The 26,390-nt window shown below is 38.1% G+C and overlaps 1 protein-coding gene across 2 annotated transcripts in view; it reads right to left on the bottom strand.

The window, feature by feature from the left end:
• Positions 1-23,696, bottom strand: part of RRAS2 (RAS related 2) — a 71,009-nt gene extending 47,313 nt beyond the window's left edge. For both annotated transcript variants that reach the window (XM_070046140.1, XM_030831475.3), the window contains exon 1: positions 23,316-23,696. In XM_070046140.1, coding sequence (XP_069902241.1) covers positions 23,316-23,423 — 108 coding nt within the window. In that variant the 5' untranslated portion in view covers positions 23,424-23,696. The remainder of the gene's footprint in view (positions 1-23,315) is intronic.
• Between the last annotated feature and the right edge of the window lie 2,694 nt (positions 23,697-26,390).

Below are 26,390 nucleotides of genomic sequence, written 5' to 3'. Positions count from 1 at the left end.
CAAACCAAGCAGCTGAAATTCATGTCGTATCTTAAAACAAACATTACAAATCTATTAAGCATATGAGTTCGGCTGTGGAAAAACAGGCATTCACTGGTTAAAAAAAAAAACTCAGATAAAGCAGAAATAGCATAAAACAATTAAGCCAAATTAAGTCAAAACAACAGTGGTGTTTTAAGACATAATATGCATACATGAATTTCATTACAGAAGATACTGTAGTTAAAACACTACTGAGTATACTCAAAGTGACATGTAAAAATAAAAATAGCTGAAACAAAAGGTGGTCAAACCTCAAAACAAGTGCTATAACCACCACCCAAAAATGCAAAATAAAGGAAGTTGTCTTCTTCAGAGTTAAGGGGGGGGGGAAGAGAGTCTCATTCTATATACTAACTTTATTCAACTTGGGGGGCAGGGATCAGTTCCAGGTCCTTCCTAAATGTTTAAAGAGCAAATACAAATTGCCATTACTAACACTAGAAAAGGCAAGCAGTGTTGTATTAGGTTCAGAAGTATTTTTATCAGTACTAGAAAAACTGCCTTTTAATTTACACTAATATACTAAAAAGTAAGCAAACTAAGTTTGCGTTGCTTGAGTGTACACACACACACACACACACACACACACACAAACACTCGACCTAAAAGGACCCCACAAGGATGTGGGGATTATAAAACCCAGAGAATAACCAGTTATCTTAAAATTCACTTGATTTCATTTGAAAGACAAGTTATCAAATTGCAACTAGAATTATAACAATATAAATTCACGCAACAGAATCCAAGCCACATAAATTCTCCCCTACTTAAGGAACCTCTAAATGCTTTAAGGAAAAAGAAAATGTGCAGTACATAATTTTAATCTCTTCCAACCGACTCTTCACATATTCATATATACTCACTACCACAGCTCGTCAGAGTAAGAATTTCACGGATGAAAATTTTATTTACTCTCCCCTCACCCAACACACACACACACACACACACACACACACACAGCCAGTAATAAAAATAGATGTTACTCCTTAAAAGTCTCTGTAAAATAAAGAAACTACAACACATGTCAAACAGAATTAAGGAGGGAAAAATACAAAGAGGCCAAACTGAGACCAAAATAATCGTAATAAAATTAAGAGGCTTCCTTAAAAAAGAAGAGGCTCAACAGGAGTTCTTTTTAAATAAAACTGAACACCACAGTGCTCAAAAAAATAGAAGGCTAACAATAAAAGGGTGAGCAAAAAAAATGTATCAAATTTAGTCAACAAAGGAAAGCAATGATGAAAACATCATTATCAAACATGGTAAAATTTATTTGGCAAGAGCTATAATGAGATTTTATAACGTCTTTATGCAATAATGGAAACAAAATTATTTACATAAAAAGTATGTAAGTCAATGCAAAAACTATTAGAAACATGGGAAGTTTAGGAAAACATTACAGCATGTAATCAAAAATAGAACACAAAAGATATGAATAAAATTAATGAAGTTTCAGTGTACATATACCAAATTTTATACTTTAGAGCAGAGGCAGATTCACCACAAAATGAATGTTGGGTTTTGAGGCCCTTCATTTACACAAATGCCTCTTTTCTCATTCTAAAAAATATTCATCTGTGTACATAATTCTGTATTCTTTCTTAAAGAGGGTCCCCAAAATCACATACGCTTCAGGCCCCTCAACACTTGGATCTGTCCCTACACTAAAGAAAAATATCGTCTCTAATGTCTAAAAATACCAGGTCCCAGGCTTCCCTGGTGGCGCAGTGGTTGAGAGTCCGCCTGCCGATTCAGGGGACACGGGTTCGTGCCCCGGTCCGGGAAGATCCCACATGCTGCGGAGCGGCTGGGCCCGTAAGCCATGGCCGCTGAGCCTGCGCGTCCGGAGCCTGTGCTCCGCAATGGGAGAGGCCACAGTGGTGCGAGGCCCGCGTGCAGCTAAAACAAAACAACACAAAACAAAAACCAGGTCCCTAGCCACAATGCCAAAAACAAACCAAAATATAATTAAATCTATTGTACTGAATGTTCAGTTTTATACTCTGCATTTACCTCCTACTTAATGCGTATTTCCTCCTTGCCAAATACTCTCTTAAAAATTAATTTTAATGACATGGACAATTATTTAATCCATCTTTATTATTCATCATATAGGCCAGCGATCCTCAACCTTTTTGGCACCAGGGACTGGTTTCATGGAAGACAATTTTTCCGGGGGCAGTGGTGGGGGGAGATGGTTCAGCCGGTAATGCGAGCGATGGGGAGCAGCAGATGAAGCTTCGCTCACTTGCCCGCTGCTCACCTCATGCTGTGCGGCCCGGTTCCTAACAGGCCTCGGACTTGTACCAGTCCACAGCCCAGGTGTTTGGGAGCCCTGATATAGGCTATTTCCAAAATCTTGTTATTATAAGTAACACTGTCTCAAAACTTTGTATATAAATCTTTGCACCTTATAGCAAATTACTTCATCAGGAAAAATGCCTTGAAAATTAACTACTATGTCAAAATTTATGACATTTAAGACTAATTCAGATTTCTGATTTACAATTTCAGTAGCAATGTGAGAGTACCCATATCCTTATATCTTTAACCTACAACAGATAACCTTTTATTAATCTTTGTCAATTGATAATTTTTAAAATGGCTTTTAAAAAAAAGTTAACTAGGTTTTTATTGTTTTATTATTTTTTAACATCTTTATTGGAGTGTAATTGCTTTACAATGGTGTGTTAGTTTCTGCCGTGTAACAAAGTGAATCAGCTATAGATATACATACATCCCCATATCTCCTCCCTCTTATGTCTCCCTCCCACCCTCCCTATCCCACCCCTCTAGGTGGTCACAAAGCACCAAGCTAATCTCCCCGTGCTATGAGGCTGCTTCCCACTATCTATTTTACATTGGGTAGTATATATAAGTTCATGCCACTCTCTCACTTCGTCCCAGCTTACCCTTCCCCCCTCTCCCCGTGTCCTCAAGTCCATTCTCTATGTCTGCGTCTTTATTCCTGTCCTGCCCCTAGGTTCTTCAGAACCTTTTTTTTTTTTTAAGATTCCATATGTATGTGTTAAAATACAGTATTTTTCTCTTTCTGTCTTACTTCACTCTGTATGACAGACTGTAGATCCATCCACCTCACTACAAATAACTCAATTTCGTTTCTTAAAATGGCTTTTTTTTGCTAATCAGTAAGGGGTGACAATTTAAAACATTTATTATACTTTGTTTTTTAATTGTCTGTTGCTCACCTGTTGCCATTTTTCTTCTGAAACATAGGAATTGTTTATATCATCAGTCAATTTTTTAAAAATATGCAACCGTGAGATGCCTAAAATTAACCCCACACTCTCAAGGGCATAAAGAGGCACCCCAATACCCCACTGGATAGTATCAGAGAAGGCCAAGTAGGAAGCCAGGACTTTCATCCCCACCGACCAATAACGAACCTCTCTCACCCAGGAGCATCACTGAAGGACATGAGGGGAGTCTGGACTTCCACCCCACCCAGCAATAATAAGGAGTGTCTCCCCTCACCTCACGTTCCAGTGGAACCTTGGTGAAGCATCTGGAATGTCTACCTCCACCTGGCAGTAATAAGGCAGCACCTCCACCTTCCTTCTGCCAGAGCAGCATCAAAGAGTCAGCTAACACAGATGGTTTGAGTAAGATCCAAAGCCTCAGAACAAAATGTGTTCTGGTTTCAACAGAAAATCCAAGAACCGGGACTTCCCTGGTGGTCCAGGGGTTAAGACTCTGCACTCCCAATGCAGGGGGCCTGGGTTCGATCCCTGGTCAGGGAACTAGATCCTGCATGCAACTAAAGATCCCACATGCCGCAACTAAAGATCCCGCACACGGCAACTAAGACCCAACACTGCCAAATAAATATTTAAAAAAAAAGAAAGAAAAAAATCCAAGAACCAGGAGGATCTCAAACTGAATGATAAAAGCGCAATCAACAGACCCACATCAAGATGATAGAGATGTTAAAATCATCTGACAAAGACATTAAAGCAGTCTGGACAAAAATGTTTCAACAATTACAAGTATACTTGAAATAAATGGGAAAAAAAAAAAAAGAAGTGTCAGCAAAGAAATCAAAGAGTCAGCAAACAAATATGTTATAAAGGACCAAATGGGAACTTAAAACTGAAAAATAGAATAACCAAAATAACCAGAATGGAAAAACAGAAATAATCAACGGACTGGAAGACAGTAGGTAGAAGCTACCTAATCTGAAAAACAGAGAGAAATAGGCTGCAAAAAAAAAAAAAAAAAAAGAATGATGCCTCAAGGTCCTGTGAGACGGTAACAAAAGATTAAACATTCATATTATCAGCATACAAGAAGGAGAGGACAAAAAGAGTAGGGCTTAAAAAGTACTTGAAGAAATAATAGCTGAAAAACTCCCAAATTTGGCAAGACATAAAGCTATACATTCAGGAAGATGAGCAAACCCTAAAAAGGTAAAAAACCTGAAGAAATCCACACCAAGACACATAATTAAACTTCTAAAAACAAAGAAAAAATCTTGAAGGCAGTCAGAGAAAAACACCTATCTATAGGGGAAAAACAGAATGACAGCAGATATCTCATCAGAAAACATGAAGACCAGAAGTGGCACAATTTTTCAAGTGCTGAATTATCAATCCAGAATCCTACACCCAGAAAAAATACCGTCTTATGGCAAAAAGATAAAGTAAGTATAAAGAATCTGTCACCAGCAGACTTACTCTTAAAGGATGACTAAAGAAGTTCTCTAAACAGAAAAGAAACAATAAAAGAAGGAACCTCAGGAAGGAAGAACAGTTAGCAAAAATATGGATAAATGCAACAGGTTTCCCTTCTCTTGAGTTTTCTAAAGTATTCCTGAAAGTTGAAGCAAAAATTATATATGGTCTGATGCAGTTCTATACGTATGCAGAAGAAATTTTTTTAAAAAGTATATTATCAACAGGAGAGAGTAAAGGGACATAAAGGGAGGTAAGGTTTTTATACTTCACTCAAACTGGTAGAATGACAATACCAGTCGACTGTGATGGTAGATGGAAATAGTAACAGTACTTCTAGGATTTTAGTTTTGTAGGTGTTCCCACAAGTACTATTACCATCTCCATTATATTGATGAGGATATAAAAGGCTCAGAGTTGAGAAAGTATGCAGATACTAGTAAGTAGTGAACGAGACTCAATCCAACAGTCATCTGGATCCAAATCCTTACTGTATTCATTCATTCATTCATTCATTCATTCTGCATTAAAAAGAGTTTCTTGGGATTAAAACTTCAAAAACGTGGATGGGGAAAATTTTTTTTCACTAACCTCTAACCAGAAATTTAGCATTTCCTTCAATAAACCACTGTAACAGTACCTGTGACTGTCACCAATAGAAATCACAGGTATTTCATATAACAGCTGTTGCAGATAAATCAGAATAGCATTTACACTCAACATGTGTTAAAAAAAAGACTTCTGTTTTTAACATTTTGATAACTGTATTAAATGTAATTGGTTCTTTTATAAACCTATGTGGTATACATTTTAAAAAACAGTATTCTGAGGAGTCCAGAGGCTTTACCAGAATCCCAAGAGTCCTCTGTACCAAAGAAAAGGTCAAAGAACCCCTGCATGTAGAACATTTTCCAAATTCTGTCTACTACAAAAGTCTTAATGGATCACAGCTTCTACTTGCCACTGGAATGGGAAGAATGGCTCTCCTTATGAGAAGACACCAGAAGAAGAAAACCTATAAAAGTAAACCATGCTAGAAGCAAAACACTTTTTCAAGTTTCCAAAAATCAATACCACAAGAGTCCAGCCCTTCCATGACATTCAGAATCCATCCAAAATCACCAAGAGACCCCTGCAACTTACATCATGAGTTCATTTGTAGGTAACACACACCCCCAAAAGAGATCATTCAAACCTCTAAACTCAAGAACAAGAGCATTTTTACTCCACCTTCCCCAACCTTCTACCTCTTACCCACTCTACCCCACCCACTTCCTCTTAAGCACACATTATAATCTTTAAATCTAAAGATGCCCTTTAATCACGTTTTCAATCCATTTCTTTATTGTGGGAATTAGCAACATCTAACCGTACATACTTTCACACCGAAGAACAAAGAATTCCTTTTCTCTCCCATCTTACCTGTCCAAAATGCAGAAGTACCCAAATAAAGGCAAATAAAAAGCTTTCATATGAACAACCACCAACAGCATTTTTTCTAATCCTATAATCACCCAAACTTGGAAATATGATTCCTTTTCATTCACAAGGCCATCAAATGGGTAGCATATTTTTAAATAAATAGATAATCCTATCCCCCCAAAATTATCAATTTTTGATGATAATAGTCCAGGAATTATCCATTTTATAAATGAGTGAATTTCATAAGCAAAAATGTTTAACAGTATAGCACACAGCACAGGTCTAGTATATAATACTCTAGATTTTCTTTTAATCCTTACTCACACCTATCTAAAACCACATTACGTGAGCATTCATTTTTTATATCTACTAATAGTCTAAGAATTTTATTCTGGGAAAAGGTAAAGGTATCAGTTCTTCATACAGGAAATTTAAGGCAAAATGAATCATCAGTTCCTGTAACCACCATGATGAAATCAGATACTGTGCTTTGGAGAAATCTTCAGAAACTGGGTATAGTAGTTTTAAAAGCAAATCACAACAAATACTCTTATACACACACATTCATACAAAAGTTTTACTCACAAACTCAATTATCAACTTTTTAACGTAATTAGAATCGCACTTAAAGTCTTATTTGTTGTTTGAATAGACAGGGAAGAAAATAGTTTCCCACCCTGAAGGAAAACCCCTAAAGAACACACTTGTGTCTTGTCAACCAAGTCATGATACCTTGAACACCAAATGAAAGGCTCAAAGTTTCCATTTGACTACATAGTTAAGTCAATTTAGAGCAAATTCTTGTTCTTAATTAACTATAAAATATCTCAGAAAATGTTATGAAGAAAAAATATTAAGACTATTTATACCTACTTCCCAACTTAGGTAATAAAACATTAGCAATATGACTGTAGACCCTTATATGTCCCTCCACAATCATACTCCCCTCTCCTCTCCTTCCTCACCCCAAAAGGTAATAAATACCTAAATTTGGTGTTTGCCATTTTCACGCATTTATACCACAGTGATACTCGTAAAACAGATACCTCAGTCTCGTGAAGCTACACGTTAGAGAGAGGATGCCATTACACAGCTTGGGCCCCACACTAGCTTTCATCAGTGCCATCATGAGCAGTTTTAGCAGAAATATCAAGTCATCAAGTGTGCTTCTGGTTGAAACCTCACTTACTCTTCCCTTTCTCCACCCTTCCGCTATTCAGTGCTCCTCCAAGATTCATACTGGTAACAGTCACGTAACAGAATTCCATTCATTAAATGAATATGTATCACTCTATTCAGTTCCCCTCTAGAAAGTGTTGGCATTTTTGTTCCAACTTAACATTCCTAGTTCTGTAGAAAGACCACTGTATCTTAGGAATCAGGAAAACCAACTTAAATCCCAACTTCACTGTTTACCTGCTATAGGACCTTGAGCAAATCACTTCTTCCCAAGCCTCCATTTCCTCAACTACAGAATGGAAATAATGATGCCCATGACAATGTCATGCCGCCTTCCAATCATAAAGGGTTGGTGCTGGTATAAAAGGAAATCATGTATGTAAAAGTCCTCTGAAAACAAATATTACATAAATGTAAATCATCACAAAAGGTAAATGCTAGTTATGACAAAATTCTTAAGGAAGAATTATTTTTAAAAGTTAAAATGTGGCCAATTAATTTTTAATAATTCACTAAATAACCTAATACTTTTACTACAGAACTTAAAATTACTAACAATGTTGAAATAAGGCTCGATTCTTTCAGTCTGTTTATAGCACAGTAACTTCTACAACTAAATAATTTGTTCTAAATTCCACAATGAATCAAGATTCTCACTTCTTTAGAAATCATGATATAATGATTAGAAACTCTGTAAAACCCTCTAAAAGGAAGTATACATAAATCATGTTTTTAAAGGTAATAAACACTATTGTACCGAATTGGTTTTTTCTTCTCTTCTCTTTTAAGTAATTTAGAAAACTCCAAGGAATGACAGATTTATTTATTAACTGTTCTGGGAATGAGTCCCCCACTCCCACCCTCACCCTATCAAAATAAGAAGAATACCACTTTGTCTTTCAGTCTGGCAAGAGACATTATCTACGTGTGAAGAATATCATGGCCCCAAAGTAGGAACAGGTCGATTACAATCCAAAGCAATGAGACATTTATATATTATACAGAAAGAAGTAGGAAAACAATTTTTTAGAAAACTTAGGGTGGAAAAGGTCAAACAGGATATAACAATCTAATTTTTTAAAACTCATAAACTCATGTGCTTTAGAATCTGAAAGGATCTTAGATATAATCTGTTTCAGCCACTTCATTTTATAGATGAAAAAAATCAAGGCCAAGAAAGTATAGATCTTTCTAAAGAATAAAGAAAATGTAGTAACTGGGGGCTTTTGCCCCTAAAGAAAATATGAGTATGACACAAGCATTCTTTGAGAGCATTAAAAAAAAAACTCTTGTCACAAAACACAAATTGGAGATAGCAAGTTTAAATAAGAAATGAAGAAGGAAACGAGGAAGGGAGAAAGGAGGGGCATTCAATAAAGAGTAAGAGACACAACCCCAAAAGCTCAAAAATAACTAGTTATTAACCTGGCCTCAGGATCTCTACCCATAAGATGTTAATTACAAAGGGAACAGTAGCAATTTTTCAGCAATTAACTAAGGCATCAGATTTCACATCAAAGGTTATGGAGAAATGTTGCCTCCTAAATATGATGTACTGGAGAAAGACTTTTCTTTTGTGATATTTATGCCAAAACTACACAATTTGATTCTAATGATAAGAAAACACAAGACAACCCAAATTGTGGGATATTTTACAGATAACTTTTAAGACTAAAAGACATGAAAAATAAGCGCAACACGCAATCCTGGATTGGATCCTGGGCAAAAAACATTGTTTTTCTTTCGTTATAAAGGACATTATTGGAACAGTTGGTGAAGTTTGAATAATGTAAGTTAGATAATATCCTGATTTTGATAACTGTACAAAGGTTACATAAAAGACTCTCTTTTTTGTTCTTCAGGAAACAAACACTAACGGGGCATTACTTCCACAACTTACTCTGAAAAGGTTCAGGAAAAAAATGCACAGGATACTATGGAAGCACACAGGAGGGACACCTCATCCAATCTGAATATTCCCTCAGGAAAGGCTCAGATGAACCCTGAGTCACATCTAGAAAGATGACTAACAATTAGATTAAAAGGGCCTACTTGGTAAAGGATGCAGCTAGAGTCATGGATGTACACTTCACACAGATCGTGACTAAGTGTGATCATACTGTGTTTCTCCAGTCATAATGCAGTACGTGAGAGCAGGAATTTCAAATAGGTGTGGGGCAGGTGTCTGGGGGTTGCCAGGTCAGGGGAGAGCAGTAGCCAAAACAGCAAGCGCAGGAGTAACAGGAGACTGATCACAGACAGGGAGGAGGGAGCAGAGAGGGAGGCCAATAGATACTATTAACAACCCTTCACTGCCTATTCAATCCCAGGTTTCCTAATTTCAACTAAATGGAAAGTGCTTCATGAACCTAATCAAAGAAAAACTTCAGCAAAGACTTCACTGTTAAGGTAACTCACTTAATAAAACATGTTTTATCTGGGCAATGTAATAGAGCATAGTCCCCTTAGGTGCTATGTAATCAAGAAAATATGGCTTCAAGTCCCATCTCAATCATTATTGTGGGATCTTGAGCAATTTATTTAACTTCTGAGCCTCAGTTTCCATGTCTGCAAAAAAGAAACAATAAATTGTAAAGATTAAGGCAATGTGTGTAAAGCTTTTAGCATGGTATCTAACAGAGAAAATGTTCAATATATATTAGTCATAGGTCCTACTCTTCATAAGTCCTTGTTCCTTATTAAAAAACAAATCTTGAAGCCCTTAGTATTATAATTCAGTTACTGTGTAAGATAGTAAAATGAATTGAAGTACAACCACCTGCTCAAAAAAACATAAACTGAAGTCTACCTATATAGGTTCTGTACAAACTTTATAAAACACAAAATCACGGCTTTTCATCTTATAATTCTATTGAAGCTTATTAATACAAACACAAGGTTAAAAAAAGAAATTAGAAGATGCCAGTCTCATCATCCAGATGCAACTACTTATTTGGGGACATTATTTAAGTTTGGTGCCTTTTTCAATGTTTAACACAACTTGTATAAATATTTTACATCTCCAACTTTAATTCACAACAAAAAATTACAAAGGTGACAAAGTTTAAATCTGTTACTCATAATCCATTTTAGCATCATTCTAAATAAATAGCTATTGATAGGCAAAAAAGTGAAGAAAAGTCATTAAAGCAATTGGCAGGATCCATTTTAAGTAATAAAGTATAGAATATTACAAGGGGTTCCATTAAAAAAAAAGGAATGTGGGGTATTTTGTGACAGGCCAGTAAGACAGCTGGAACAAAGCTGTTGGAGCAACAGCTGTGCACCATGTACTGTTCTCATCTAAAACCACAAACTAAAGTAACCCATGTCAGACAACTTCATTTGACTAATCAGCTCAGCCAATGGCTCCTTCCTGAAACTATCTGCTATAAAGAATTCTAAATACATAATTTGCAATTTGAGGAAGGAAAAAAAATAAACAAAACATCAGTCTGTGTCTTTAAAATGTAAAATTAAAAATTGAGAAGCACACTGTAACACTGTAACAGAAGACAACGTTTTCCATACTATTTTACCACCTGCTAAAATTATGACCATAGAACCTATCAGACTTCATGATGGTAAGGAAATAAGCCCAAAACCCAACATTTGATGAAGTATGAATTACTAACATGCAAGCTCACCAATTTCTACTCCATTCTTAACTTTCAACTTTGCACTTTTGATTTATGTTTACCATAAAACACTGCAATGGTTATAAGAAATTTTTAACATTAAGTAACTTAACAATTAAAAAGAAGCTAATTCAAACCAACTTGTTAGCATGGACCATGGCAATATCTGAAAATAATAAATTCATGTAGTACTCAATTAAGCTACTATTATTATTCATTTAAACATCTGCAAGTCATTAAATTATCACAGACCTACACCTTTGTTTTATATTTTATCTCCATTTTCTGATTCCAAAAACAATGAACCTTTCGCTCACCTAAATTCACTCCTTTCTCATTTTAAGTAAGATACACACCTGTGTGCACTTGCGCACATGCATATACATACATAAGGCAAATTTCCCTACCTTATTTAATTGATATATCTTAATTTCAGAGGCAAAAGAGACAAAATTATAAATTTAATATTTACATATCTTTTCCACAAGATTTTTGAAACTTAAATGTTATATCTATCACAAATCTTCCTTTGCAGTTTGACTCAACTACTTGCTTACTGTTCTCTTCCTTTCAGCTAACAAATTGCTGACTGTTGTAATCTCAACCACATGTCATCATTTAACCAAGGCATTAAGAGAAAACCCACCAGGAAACAAGACAAAAGTAATAAATCTTTAAGACCTTACTCTCAAGCTGTTTTACATTTCCTGAGTCAGAATTTCCAGAGAGAAATTAAAATAGGACAATCTTCTCCAAAGATTATTTTGAATAAAACTGAATGCTGTGGGATCAACTGCTAAAACTTCTAAAACTCAAGATTCAAATGTGCATATGTCACATATAAACAATCTTTTAATTACAGAGAAACTCTGAAATCCAAAATCAAAAACAGTTTAGTTCTACATCCTCTTCAGTGACCAGCAGCTACGGAACCATAATAGATACAACTCATGTTTCCTAAGACCTCTTTTTTCCAATTATTTATTATGCCCTGCTCAAGACCCAATACTAGCAATTAATAAATACTAATAAATATTTTGCTATATGCTTACTTCTATGTAACAAAAGTATTCCTGGTCTATGACACTCAAAATCTAAAAATGAAGAATAAAATGTACAAACAAGTATAACCAAGGAGCAGACATTCAGGCAAAAATTCCAAGCCTATAAAAATTCTCTATTAAAATACTTGTTTTACTTGTAAACATTCTACTGTTTAGAGTTTAAAATAGTGCCAAAGTGAATCAAACAGAATGGTTATCTTATCCAAAGCCACAGTCACATAGTGGCTAAATCAAGATCTAGAGAAATATCTTAACTCGCAAGAAGGATTCTTTATACTACGTCAAACTGCCTGTTCTCAGATAAGCAGTGTGAGTTTTTCCAGGTCTAGGACATCTTTTTAAAAAACAAAAACATGGCAGCTGTGGAGTTTAATTTCACAGACTACTTATGACTATGACAAAGGCAACCACAAGGAATAAGTTTCTCAGACACAACCTCTACTTTTAAAATAATCTCTTATTGTTTTACTCTCAATGCAGGGGAAATAAAGCAACAAAAACAAAATTAAGTCTGCAAAAACAAAGGTTAAAAGCAAAGAATATAAAATATAAAAAGAGTAAAAAGGATGAAAGCAAATTTATCTAGATTATTTCATAAATACATAATCATATTATACAATAAATGTGAATGGGGTGAATTCCACTGCTAAAAGACAAAGACTCTCAGGTTTGATTTTTAAAGATCACATTACATATTATTTAGAAAAGCTTACCATAAAATGACCAAAAAAAAAAGTAAAACATAAATGAAATAAATGCATACAAACAAAAAATAGAAAAGGTAACATTAATATCACAGGTTGAAATTCAAAGTAAAATTCTACACAAGACTGGTACTACTTAATCATAAGAAAGATGTAATCATCATAACATTTTATACACCAAATTATACAACATCAAAACAAAGCAAAATTAGAAATGCGAGGAAAAAATTAAAACAAATTTAATAAAAATTTCAGAGCTTCACAGATTAAAAATACACGAGAAAAAAGGATACAGAAGATTTGAATAATACAATCAACAAATTCCATTTTAACAGATTTATGTAAAACTTTGCACCTTATAAGCTACAAATAAATAGTCATTCTTTTCTCATGTTCTTGGAGTATTTACAAAAATCAATGGTATGTTTAGCCATTAAAAATTCTTAATGTTCCAAAACAGGGAATTTACAGGTCACATTCTCTGACCATAGCCCAACAAAGCTAGAAATCTACAAAGACAGCCACTCAATCCTTCCTCAAATTTAAATCATGTAAAAATTAAGGGAATAGGGCTTCCCTGGTGGCGCAGTGGTTGAGAGTCTGCCTGCCAATGCAGGGGATGCGGGTTCGTGCCCCGGTCCGGGAGGATCCCACATGCCGCGGGGCTGCTGGGCCCGTGGGCCATGGCTGCTGAGCCTGCGCGTCTGGACCCTGTGCTCCGCAACAGGAGAGGCCACAACAGTGAGAGGCCCACGTACCGCAAAAAAAAAAAAAAAATTAAGGGCATATCCAAACTGAAATTAAAATTATCTAAGAATTAATAAAAAGTACAAGATTTCATAACAAAAGAAATAATGCAAAATCAGTTTTACAATGCTTTTACAAAAGTCATTAAGGATACTACAGACTTTGTGATGATGGTAATGTAAGAAACATTCTAGAAAACCTCTTACTAGAAATCCTTTCAAATACCTTTCAAATATAAATTATAGCAGATAAGTTACTTAAAGCACTACTGTGAGAAATAAATGGCGATCAATCCCATTTTTTAAAGAAAGGAGAAAGCACAACAAATTTTATATATGAAATCGTAAAATACAGCATAAAATAAGCATACTTCAGATTACACACACACACACACACGCGCGCGCGCGCTAAAGAAAGGACTCCAACTTTTGATTCTAGGCCCTTCTAATTTCTATACCTACAAGAAAAATCTTTGCATTGATCTGCATTTTACAGCTTCACACACACACTCTCCCTCCACTATCTTCCCTAGCCTCTTCTACTTGCCTCAATTCAGAAAGCTTAGATTTGAAGTACTAATAAACTTGAAAACTATCCCTTTTAACCACCTCTAATTCTCCAAAATTATCCCTCTCAGCCAAAAAAAAAAAAAACCAAAACATAAATTTGGCTGAATGTCTTAGCAGATTTCACAGAATTTCATATTTGTTGATACTCCAAATATCAAAGCTCCCTAGTATCAACTTGCCCATCAGCATCAAAAAAAAAAAAAATGGGAATCTCAGGGTCCTGCAGGAATTCTGAGGGACGGCCAGTTCTTTATTTCCAACACCAAGAATGGCTAAGATCAACTGGAATCTCAATGTCTGCAGTAATTCTGAGGGACAGCCAGTTCTTTACTTCCAGCACCAAGAATGGCTAAGATCAACTCATCATAAGAGGATAAATTTAAAAACTACATTCTGCCACTCAAGAAAAAACCCTTCCCTGGCTGGAGTTGTTTCCTTAAGCAGTACGAAGCTTTAGAAAATACCAGTTTTGTGGCCTTAAGAAAAGACAAGAGAACATCACCACTGATTAATATTAGACTGAGATATCAAGGGCATTAAATCTGTTTAAGAGAGTAATTTGATTTGACATCCAGAAAATTTCATCAGTGATACAGAAGGCAAATCTGACAAATTCTTGAATGGAGTCTATCTTAGCCTTCTCACTGATTAACTTAAGAAAATATGGAACAATGATTTCAAAGAATCAATGCACAAGTAGGTATTTCAGAAGATAATTGGGAAAATGACTTCAAAAATGAAGAAGAAAACCTTCCTAGACCTGAGAGTGTTTCATCATTTCTCAGAGAAAACTGGTGATCAGAGAAAAACTTCTAGTCATATCCTGATAAATGTTTCCATTTCCAGTGATAAGAGAAGGCTACAAGCATACAAATAGAAAACTAGTTATTCCTGCAGAATAGAAACTTGAGGCCGGTTAGATAAAGGCAAAGACACGGAAGATAAATAAAGCAGTACCTCCAACTGCTGTAATACAAGTCTCGGGATCCAATAATTTTATACTCAGCCAAGTCATCATGTATCATGCAAAAGTAAAATTTTAATCTTAGACTAAGAAAGTACTCGAAAGTGTTCTCTAAATAACAATTCAAAGTAAAAACTAGCTGCTCATGAGGACTGCTTGTAAGCACTGAAACCAGTTAGAATGAAAGAAATGGCAAATAAAAGCAACAGCTCCTAATGAGAAAGGGGTTAATACCACTGAGTGCATTTACAATTATAATAACAAAATCAAATGCAAAAGACAAAAAACAATCTCTTAAAAACACTGCAGTCACACACACTTTTGGTTGCTTTAAATAAGGATATTTGGGACTTCCCTGGTGGTCCAGTGGTTAAGATTATGCACTCCCAATTCGATAACAATACGTTATGGGCAGATACTTTGAGACTATGTTAATATCCAGCTACTCTCAAACTTTTACATACTACTTTTAACATCCATTTATGATTGTTACTTAAATCAGTTGCTTGACTGCCAAATGGTGATTTTCTAATTCTACCATTTCCTCTATGTTTATTAGTCAGAATTCTACATTAAGGAAGAACTTCCCTTCCTCCTTCATTTATTTATCCTTATGGATTCTTAGATTCTTACATTATTTATGGGCAATAATCAATTACTGTCATTATTTATTTTGATGATGATACTGTCCCAGAGTTAGCCAATGGGAGTTCTTCCAGGCTGGCTGTGTCTCTTTGACATGTCACCATCATTTTGTTTTCTGAGCAGCTCTTTACTTTCTGGCACTATTAGATGCTCCAAGCTCATCTTCTATTTTTTCCTTGCCCCAGCCCGGGGATCAGTCATTTCTCCAAGGTTCCTTTTAGTAAAGAATGGTATTTAGAAACCAAGATCCAGCACTGGGTGTTCTCACTGTTAATAGGGTGTCACTGTTTCTATGCACTCTCAACAGACAGAGCTGGAAAAAAGATGTATGGATAGATGTGTTTATGAGTATCCACATACACCTACTTCTAGATCTATCTTTATTCTTTTTAAACCATGAGTTCATGCCAGTATGCTCAATTCCAATCAAGCATCAAGAGTTCTTCCTAGCCTTCACCCTTTCCACAATTATAACTCCCTTCTCCAACAGTGAGGAACTTGGCTCCCATTTTCCACAACACATTTACTAATTTACTTAATCCTAGTATAGAAAACTGTTTCAGAATTACAAACCCATGCCTCTGTGATGAAGGAGGGGGGAAAAAAAAAAAGCCTGTTAACCAGAGTTCAGTGTTTATTTCGAATTCTTTTTGTCTTTATCCTGAGGACATAGTCCAAATACCGGGTTCAAAAGTTACTTACATTAGTTTTTTTTTCTCTCCCTCCTTCAGTGTGGTTATGTTAGTCATCCGATATAAAGTTCAGTTCATTTGTTTTGTTTGTATTCCACCTTTTGATTTTATTGGTGCTTGCTGTTTATATACTGAGTATGTGAAACATTAAACATGGTTCCACAAGTCAGAAAAGTATCCTCAGAAGAGTCACTATCCCTATTCCATCGCTTTCTCCTTATCCCTACCTATAGGGTAGGTATAGGTAGGGATATATATATCCCTACCCCCATAGCTAACCAATAATCTCTTTAATCTCAAATTCATCCATTCTGTGCTGTTTTTGCCCCAATGATTACAGTCCTATTTTCTCATTTCCTCTTCTTTCTTACACTAAAAGTAGTATATCAATAATACAGTAGATACTTTTGCACTTTGTATTCTTCACTGAACAATTTATCCTGGAATGCATTTCCCATCAGTTCATAGAGATGGTTCTTATTCTTTTTATAGCTGCACCACTGGGTGAATGTACCATATTCTATTCAACTTCTCTCTATCCTGTAGGTTGTTTCTAATGCTGTGACCTCATGCACATGTATTTTCATACTGTTGGAAGTACATTTTCAGGGTAAATTCCTAGATCTGGGATTACCGAGTCAAAAGGTAAGCACCTATGTAGTCAAATCAAAATCCATTTTATGTCTCCTGATATAATGCACTGAGAAGAACACATCATTTCTGTGCTATTCCTGCCCCCAAAATGAATCTAACCATGAAGAAACAAACTCAAATTGAGGGAACTCTACAAATAACTAACTTATACTCAAAGATGTCAATGTCATAAAACACGAAGACTAAAGAACTGTTCCAAATTAAAGAAGACATGGAAACAAAGTGCACTGCATAATCTGAGATTTTCTTTTGCTATAAAGGGCATTATTGGGACAATTGGCAAAATCTGAAAAAGTTCTGCATATTACATTAGTAATATATTAATTTCTGATTTTGGTTATACACTATGTTTATGTAAGCAAGTACCCTTGTGTTTAGGAAATATACATGGAAGTATTTTAAAATAAGGCAGCATTGTCTTCAACTTACACTCAGATGATTGAGAAAAAAACAGTGCCTATACATGGAGGGGGAGGAATAAAACAAATACAGTAAAATGGTAGCATGTGGGAAATCTGGGTAAAGTTTTTTTAAAAAGCAACATCAGATATCATGTTGGCATGTATATCCGTACTTTAGGTACTGAACATTTACTAACTTGTATATAAATTCTTTCTCCTAGGAAAAACACCATCATATGAGGTGACAAGATAAATTGGCTGGCAATATTAAACTACTAATATATACAAACAACCAATTCTGTAACTATAATATTTTTAATTAAACTATGATTTAATGTTATTTAATGTTATGTAACCAATAAACAACTGGTTTATCACATTGATCTTATAAAATACTAAATCTAAAATATAATTTAGAAGGAACTCAAGTCCAATATAGCTCCAGTAGCACAATTTTAGTCAACTTCTATTTCTTTGCTTCTTTCAGAACCACACAGTAAATAAATATATATATATATATATAAAATCTTTGTCTATTTCATAAAGGCCTGAGAGACATTTTTCTTTGCGAAATAGAAATAAATCAAATGGCTACCAAGGACATCACTTTACACTAAGTTTCAATCCCAAACTCAGACTTCACGGCTCTACCCAAAGTAATTCAAGATCAAGGCCTTTCAAGAAGATTCAATGACAATTAACTCTACATTGTTTACAAGCAGAGTCTTTTACTCATTATCACTTTTCAGCAAGGAACTAATACCCTAAAGACACTAATATTTCTCCTCACCAAAAGGGGCAAATAAATAAATAAATAAACGTTCATGCAGCACCACAAAATCTGTTTCTATTTTATGAGATCAATTTTAATTTGAAAAAGGAAACTTTAAAATTTTTTAAATAATACAGCTTTAAGAAAGTCTCTTTCTGCACTCCTCCCCCACTTTAAAGTTAGCAATTTACTTTCCTCACTGAATTAAACAGACCAGTTTCATTTCAAAGCTTAGGAATGACCCTTGACATTTCAGCAATACAGATGAATTAAAAATCCCATCCCAGTAGGTAGCTGCCTGTCATCACTTTGCCTTCAAATGGTATTGTACCAAGGGAAAGCAGAATTCTTAATCTACTCAATAGAAGTATCCCCACTAAACTCCTGCAACTTCTGCATCCCAAGACACACACACACACACACACACACACACACACACACGTTAAAAACGAATGAGTTTTAAGAAACCCTAGGTTAGAATTTCTCCTCTGACAAAAGCAGTCATCCTCTAAAAGAAAGTGTTCTTCCTTGAGCGCCTAACATTTGTATCTAGGAATTACAATGTCTGAGTCATCAGAAACACTTCAGCTCCTTGGGACTTCCCTGGTGGTCCAGTGGTTAAGACTCCGCCCTGCCAATGCAGGGGGCGTGGGTTCAATCCCTAGTCAGGGAACTAAGATCCCATAGGACACACAGTGCGCCCAAAAGACTAGGGAAAAAAAAAATCATTACAAGAACCATTTCAACTCCTACCAAAATGAGGAAATCTCTAGTATGTACCACCACTAGGAGGGGTACCTTATTTTTCAATGCTAAGAATTCATTTGTAAATTACTCCGAAAATATAAAACAGTAATTTGCACACTAAAAATAAGTCTACAGTATAGTTTCAAATTCACAGATAAAATTTATTTTAAGTGATTTCTAATGCAGGTCACATGTTCAAGATGTAGCCACAGAAGAGAAATTCAGGAATCTAAACTCACAAACTTCACACAAAGATCAACTAACTTTAACACAAATGCATGTGCCTTGAAATCTGTTCTAGGATCTCTGCCCCAGGAAAAGGCAATGGAAAAACATTCACCAAAACGCAAATTAGGTAAAAAGCAATGTCTGAGTCAGCTCCAGGCTAACAGGTTGTAAGATTGACTAAAACTCAATAATTGAGAAATCAGCTACCCCCTACATAGCTCAAAATCTGACAAACTGCTGAATAATAAGTCAGGATGCTAAATAAATGAAGAACAGAGGCTGGGAAATTCCTCTCCTTAATTCTGTAAAACACGTATGGTCTTTTCTCAGAGCTGCCAGAAACCCCAATGGTTACTCCATTATTTCCAAAAATCAACGCTCAACTGATAAAATTTCCCCAACTCAAAATGGGATCAACATTCATTACCTAAATATCACACAAATGTGAGAGAGGAGTATGAGGCTGAGGGGAAAAGGGGCTGAAGACTTAAAACAGATCAGATTACATGTCAAGAAAAAATGAATAAATTACAAATTTAGTTTTAGAGGAACAAGACACAGAAGTAAAAGCAGCAAATTTATTATTTTACTTATTTTTAGATGGCACTGTGCTGAATGATTTGGATAAATTATTTTATTTACTCCAGAAACCCTAAAGGTACTAATATTAGTCTCCCTTTCCATACAGGAAACTGAGGCTCTGAGAACTTAAGAAACTTGACCTAAGACACATACCTAGTTTGTTAACTGAGTAAGAAAGAACCTAGAAATTTCAAAGGTGCAGAGATTTGTTCACCCAAACCCAACATTTTATGGAGGAAATTAAGCCCTTAAGAGATTACAGACAATTAAAAGATTCCCCAGCATCACCTGAGTAGGGGGACCTAGAACCCAGATAGTCAAGGCTCTTTCCATTTCACTTTGTACAATGTTAAGATCATTTCCTAATGACAGAATCCACTCATCGTTTAGGGGCTGTATTCACCAATAAAACTTAAGACGTCTTTCAAAAAACTATGAACAGAAACGAGGAGGTCATGCACACACATATACTCTTAATAATATAATAACATTTTTAATCATGGATGTTTTATGATGTGTTACATTCATTTTTAAAGAGAAAAAGCCATCTCAATTAAGTAATTATAGCCTTAATTTCCTAATTTTGTAGCTCTTCATATGCATAAAAGGCAACAAGTAAATTTAAGGTGAAGGAAAGTCAGGGTTAAAGGCAAAGTTGTTTTTCAAGTTCTCCACTCCCAAATGTGTTCATTATATTTTTTCTACTCAAGATTACATAATAGAAAAATACATACTGAACACTGTAAGAAAGTGTCATATCTCAGGAGTCTTACAAAATAAATAAAACCAATTTGTACCATCCTGATCTCCTACAGAGAGAACTAGCTTCCGCTCATTAAGGTTACTATCCTTCTGCAGTCTCCTCTCCTTCCAATTACTACTGCGAGACAATCATAACAGAATGAATTTTAATTTCCCAGGAGTCAGACAATAAACAGCAGCTCTATTAAGTGTAGATGATAGTCACCTTAGCTCCATAAGCTAAGATTAATATAGTAACATTTGTATAGTAATGTTTGTAGCCTTACTATGTACCAGACACTGTTCTAGGCCCTGAACATATGTTAACTCATTTAATTCTCACAACTGTATGTGGTACTTTGTATGTCCCCAGTTCACAGATGGGAAAAACTAAGGTACCGAGAAGTTAAGTAATTTACCTAAGATTACACAGGCAGCAAGTGGTAGAGATGAGACTCGATCCAGGTCTGGTTCCTACCTCTCCAGAAAGCCTCCTCAAAGCCAGAGGCATGTTCCTCCCTTTCACCGGCCCCAGGTCACGGGCCTATCCCACTCCCCTCCTTGCCTGCTTCCTCCCTCCAAGCTAGCATAATGACTCCCCCACTCCCCATACTCAGGTAAGACATGTCCTCTCTTCCTGCCATCACGTCTACACAGTACTCTCATCAATCCTTCCCAAACTGACTTTTCCTCGATTCTGAATTCCCTTTGCATTTAAACGTGTTAACAGAAGTGTACACATAAGCTTATAATAGCCATCATTAATGGAGCACATACTACATACTAGACACATGCTAAGGATGTTCCCATAATTTAAAGGATTATGAAGACTGCGATCAGACCCATTTTACTGAAAAGAAAACTGAGGTTCAGAGAAGCTAAATAATATTTTCGCAATGTTCTCCCAGTAAATAAATAACACAGGAAGATCTAACACTCAAGTCTGTATGACTCAAAGCTCACACTCTTTCTCTATGTATAAATACACGTCTCTCATGCACACACGCCTCTTTTACTTCTTTTAAATCTAGAGTACCTAGATACAACACTATTCATAAAGGTGTTTCTTTAACAAATGAATTCTAGAAAATCATTAAGCAGACAGAAATTACGGTTATCTTAATGGTTTCTAATACTATTTCCAAAAACAAAAGGTTCCAATACCTTAACTAAATAATTAACTTACAGATTCAAATACATTTCGATGGTCCCTCCCCCCAAAACACTAAAGAAATATTTGTGGTTTAAATCTTTTAGGTAACACTATGTTTTTTTTGAACACTATTTATTAATACTGGAACCCAGGATTATTCTCTCACTCCTCACCAACCTCCCACCTCCCTCTAACTACAGTTTCCAAAGAAAGACTTGGCTATAAATTGTTTTGCTTTGCCATCAGTTACTTAAAGTATCTCTTGGCCCTATGAGAAATAGCAACACGACGGGCATCTCTGATTCTGCAGCTAAACTGCAGCTAAACTGAAAGGACAAGTTGCCCATCTCACCTCTTAGTGTGATTTTTTTTTTTAACCCACTAATGAGCATACTGTAAATGCTCACTACATAAACATCTCTTGCTGGATACAAAGGTTTTAGCAGCAGTTTTTAATACTTTGAAATAGTATAACAGCAATTATTGCTCATTTAGTCAATGTGAAAGGTAACAATCACATTTATGTTACAGTACTCGGTATTTTAATGTCACTAGAAACAGTAAGTGAAACGAAATACGCTATTCAAGTACGCCAACTGATAACAAATGGGTCAAACAAAAATATTTCACCAAAGCATCTTAAACAATACTCTTGATATACTGAGAGTATCTTTGTTACCTGTTATAACGCGATACCTTCATTCTCTCCCAGCATATGCCACACCTTGCAGGTTGACAAAAGCAGAGAGATAGCTGGGTTTCTCTCTTTTAATAGTCCCAAAAAAGATCACTCAAACCTCCTACCAAGAGCAAATCCTAAGAATCAAGAATTCCACCGCCCTTTCCTTTACAACCCGACTTTCCGCCTCCAGCTACCAGAGAGGATTGGGGGTGGGGGAGAGAGAGGTTGGAACGGACACAGAACGCACGACTCGGTCGGTCATCTCCCAGCCTGGCCCACCCCAAACTTCACCTTGGCACAGCGAGAGGCAGGAAGGCACCAGGAATACCGAGGAAATGGTCTCACCCCTATCGGAAAACATTCTTAACTTCCTCGAGGCCACCATTTCCCTGGGGCATTATCACACACTCCCACCCGGACGCATTACCTAAGAGATTACTTAAAAGAAAAGCACAAACACACACAAAGAGAAACACTGCTTGAAGCGGGCAGCTCCGGCTCGGCGTGCGCGAAGAAGCCCGAAGATCACGCGGAGCCGCGGCCAAGTTGCCACCGGGATTGCACCCACGGTGCAGGAGGCGGCCGGGGCGGCTGGAAACCCAGCGCGCGGGGCTCCAGCCCCACGCCCTACGCCCGGCGCCCCAGCCTCGGGGCAGGAAGCCCGGCGCTGCAGCGCTGCCTCTCCCGAAGGGCTCGGGCCGCGGCCGCAGCGAGAAGGTGGATCTGCGCTTCCCACCCCGCCAGCTCCGCCCTCCCGGACACATTCCTGAGAAGCCCGACTCCCGGGACGCCGAGCTGGGCGCCCAGCAGGCAGGAGCGGGGCGCCCCGACCGCAGGGCAGTAGGGCAGAGCCGGCCGGAGCCCCCCGCCCGCCTCCCGCCCACCCCCGGCCCGCGCGGCACCTCCGGGGCGGGGTCCCCGCGGCCGCCCCGCCACAGGTAGCGCGAGCCCCCGCCCGCCGCCGCCCCGGCGCCCCGGGGAAGGCCCGCTCCAGGCACCTGGATGAACTGGATGGTGAGCGCCGACTTGCCCACGCCGCCCCCGCCGACCACCACGAGCCGGTACTTCTCTTGGCCGGAGCCGTCCCGCCAGCCGGCCGCGGCCATGGGGACGCCGCCGAGCCCAGCCCGGCCACGCCGAGCCGCCGCCCGCCCTAGGCCCGGCTCCGGGGACTTGTGCGGCCGGCGGGCTGCGGGCGAGCGGCCGGGCGGGGGTCCCGGGCGCCGGGAGCTGCTGGAGGGCCGGTCCGGGCGGCAGCGCGGCGCCCGGGCTGTCCGGGTCCCAACCGAGGCGCGGAGAAGCGAGGTGACCGCAGCGGCGAAGGGCTGCAGCGTCCGGGGGGCGCACTCCTGCACACGTCTTCGCCGCGCCTGCCGAACGCAGCCTCCAGCGCAGCTACAAATGGCCGTCTGGGGGCCGGGCCGCCAGGCTGAGGTGCTGCATATGCATGAGGGGGCGGGGAGGGGCGGGGCCGCGCTGGCCTGGGCTGAGATTCGGGCGCTGACGGAGGGCTCAGACCCCCTCAGATGTGCCCCTGCAATCCCTTGACTGTGAGTGCGTGTGTGCACGCGTGTGCGTGTGCGAGTGAGTGTGTGTGACAAAGAGTGTGGGAGTGGGAAGAAGATGGTAGACAGTGTGTGACCATAATTGTATATGTCAGGGATGGTCAGGGATTGTGTGGATAAAAAATACAGTATGTGAAGGCGTGTGTGAGAAATAGAGCTGTTGTCATCTTAATTCAGTTTGTGGGAGGGTAAATATCCTGTTTTAAGAGTACAGATGGTGACCATGACTGTATGAAAAACAGTATATGACAGTGCTTGAAGATTAGAGCTGTCACAATAATTGTGTGTGTGATATGCTTGCGGTGTGTGAGGGATGTTACAGAGACTTAATCACAGTGATTGAGGGTGAGTGGACAAGAGTATATGTGGCATATGTTGTATCAGGAGAGTGTCTTAGTGGCTGTGTGTATATGTGAAACATGTGCGGTAATTGTATTTGAGGGGTGTGAGTGTGAGAGATTAATTTATGCTTTTTTACACACTACATACCAGGCACTGTACTCAGTGCTACCGATCCTTTTATGAACAGTTCCCTGCCCTCAGGGAACTAAGAATCCAATGGGGAAACGGCCAGGACAACAGGCAAGTTGTCAGGCATAATGATAAGGGCTATAACTAATAGCTCCGTGTGGCCATGGGAGAAGCACTCACTACAGAGCTGGGTGGTCAGGGAAGGCTTCCTAAAAGACCTGAAGAATAAATAATATAGAGAGATGAATAACTGGAAGAAAAGTATTCCAGGGAAAGCAAACCGCATATGAAGAAGTCAGAGCGGAGAAGGTAAGCCATGTGTCACATGATTTTGATTGTGTTGGGGGAGTGTGCTTGTAAATTAAAAGTGATTATCTATGTGTATAGCAGTTTAACCAAATGTAGCAGGAATCACAGCTGTATACTGAGGCAGTGTAGGGCAGTAGATAAGACCATGGGCTCTGGGGCCAGACTGGATTCAAATCCTAGCTCTCTCACTACTGGTATCCTGTTGGAAGCTTACTGACATGTGCCTCAGTTTTCTCTTCTCTAAAATAAAGACCGTAAGACTACCTACCTTAAGGGGGTTTTTAGTAAGAATCAAATGAGTTAATACATATAAAGCACATAAAACAGTGCCTGGCATGTAGTAAGCATTTATGGCAGTTTTGGAACATGACTGCAAGCTCTTGGAAACAGCTTAGTGACTCTCTTGGAACCAGTAGAATGCAGCAGAAGAGATGCTGTATAACTTCCAAGTCTAGGTCAGAAGAGGCCACGTGGCTTCCACCTGTTCTCTTGGGATTCTCACTCTGGGAGAAACATCGTAAGAAGTTTGGCTACCCTGAGACTGCCATGCTAGAGAGGCCACATGTAAGCATGCCAGTCAAAGGTCTAGCTGAGCTCCTAGCTGACTGCCAGAATCAACTGCCAGCCATGTGCGACACCTTGGACGCAGAGCTCTGTCCAGCCTTCAGATGACTGCAGCCCCTGCTGGCATCTGGCTGCAACTGCATGAAAGACCCCAAGCAAGAGCTACCCAGGTCAGCCCTTCCTGACCTACAAAACCATGAGCAAAATAAAACAGTAAACTGGTTGTGCTTTTTTAAACTTTTTCTTTGGGAATAATTTCAATCTATAAAGTATAAAGACTGACTATTTAGACTGGGGGAATAAGGTATTGGTCCTAAAGCAATTATAATGAATTCCTTAGTATTCTGTGCCTCTGCGTCTGGTATAGGAGCACTCAGGGGGTTCTGAGCCTGATGATAGTTTGACCAGTAAAAGAAAAAGAGGATAAGGTGGTAATGAATACAAGCTTGTGTGCACATATATATTCAGTGACTAGAGTTTTCAGGGAGAAACTTATTTTCAGTAGAACCTATTTCAATCCTTATTTGCTGAGCTTCTTCTCTGCCTGAGTCCTGACCAAGATTTTCTTTCCTTCCTACTCTGTACCACTGCAATCTCTGTGTACAGGACAATTCCAACACTGCAGCCAAGCAAGCAAACCCATGCTGTAGAAACCATGTGTTGGTTGCCTCCCAGGCATCCGTTTCTCCTTCCTTTCATACAGTGCCTCCTAATTTTCTCTCGGTGGTTTGAGAGTGACTGACTCCCACCTGCAGCTCCAGGGATTTACCCTAATTCACTGAAGATTATCAGCCCCCACTGGCCACAGTAATTAGCTGATAGATGGGCGTATGACCTAGGTGAAGCCAATCAAGGACAGATTCAACTACAGAATCAAAACTACAATGAGATACCACTTCACACCCACTAGGATAACTAGAATCAAAAAGACAGATAATAACAAACGTTGACAAGGATTTGGAGAAACTAAACCCCTCATACACTGCTGGTAGGAAAGTAAAATGGCGTTCCTGCTTTGGAAAACAATCTGACATTTCCTCAAAAAAGTTAAACATAGAGTTACCATACGACCTGGAAGTTCCAGCCTTAAGTATATACCCAAGATAAATTAAAACATGTCCATATAAAAACCTGAAAGTGCAAGTTTATAGCAGCATTATTTAT

The sequence above is a fragment of the Globicephala melas genome, chromosome 8 (assembly GCF_963455315.2).
Source record: "Globicephala melas chromosome 8, mGloMel1.2, whole genome shotgun sequence".
NCBI lineage: Eukaryota > Metazoa > Chordata > Mammalia > Artiodactyla > Delphinidae > Globicephala > Globicephala melas.
The sequence above is the reverse complement of the archived record's forward strand: the minus strand, read 5'-3'. Positions and strand labels throughout refer to the sequence as shown.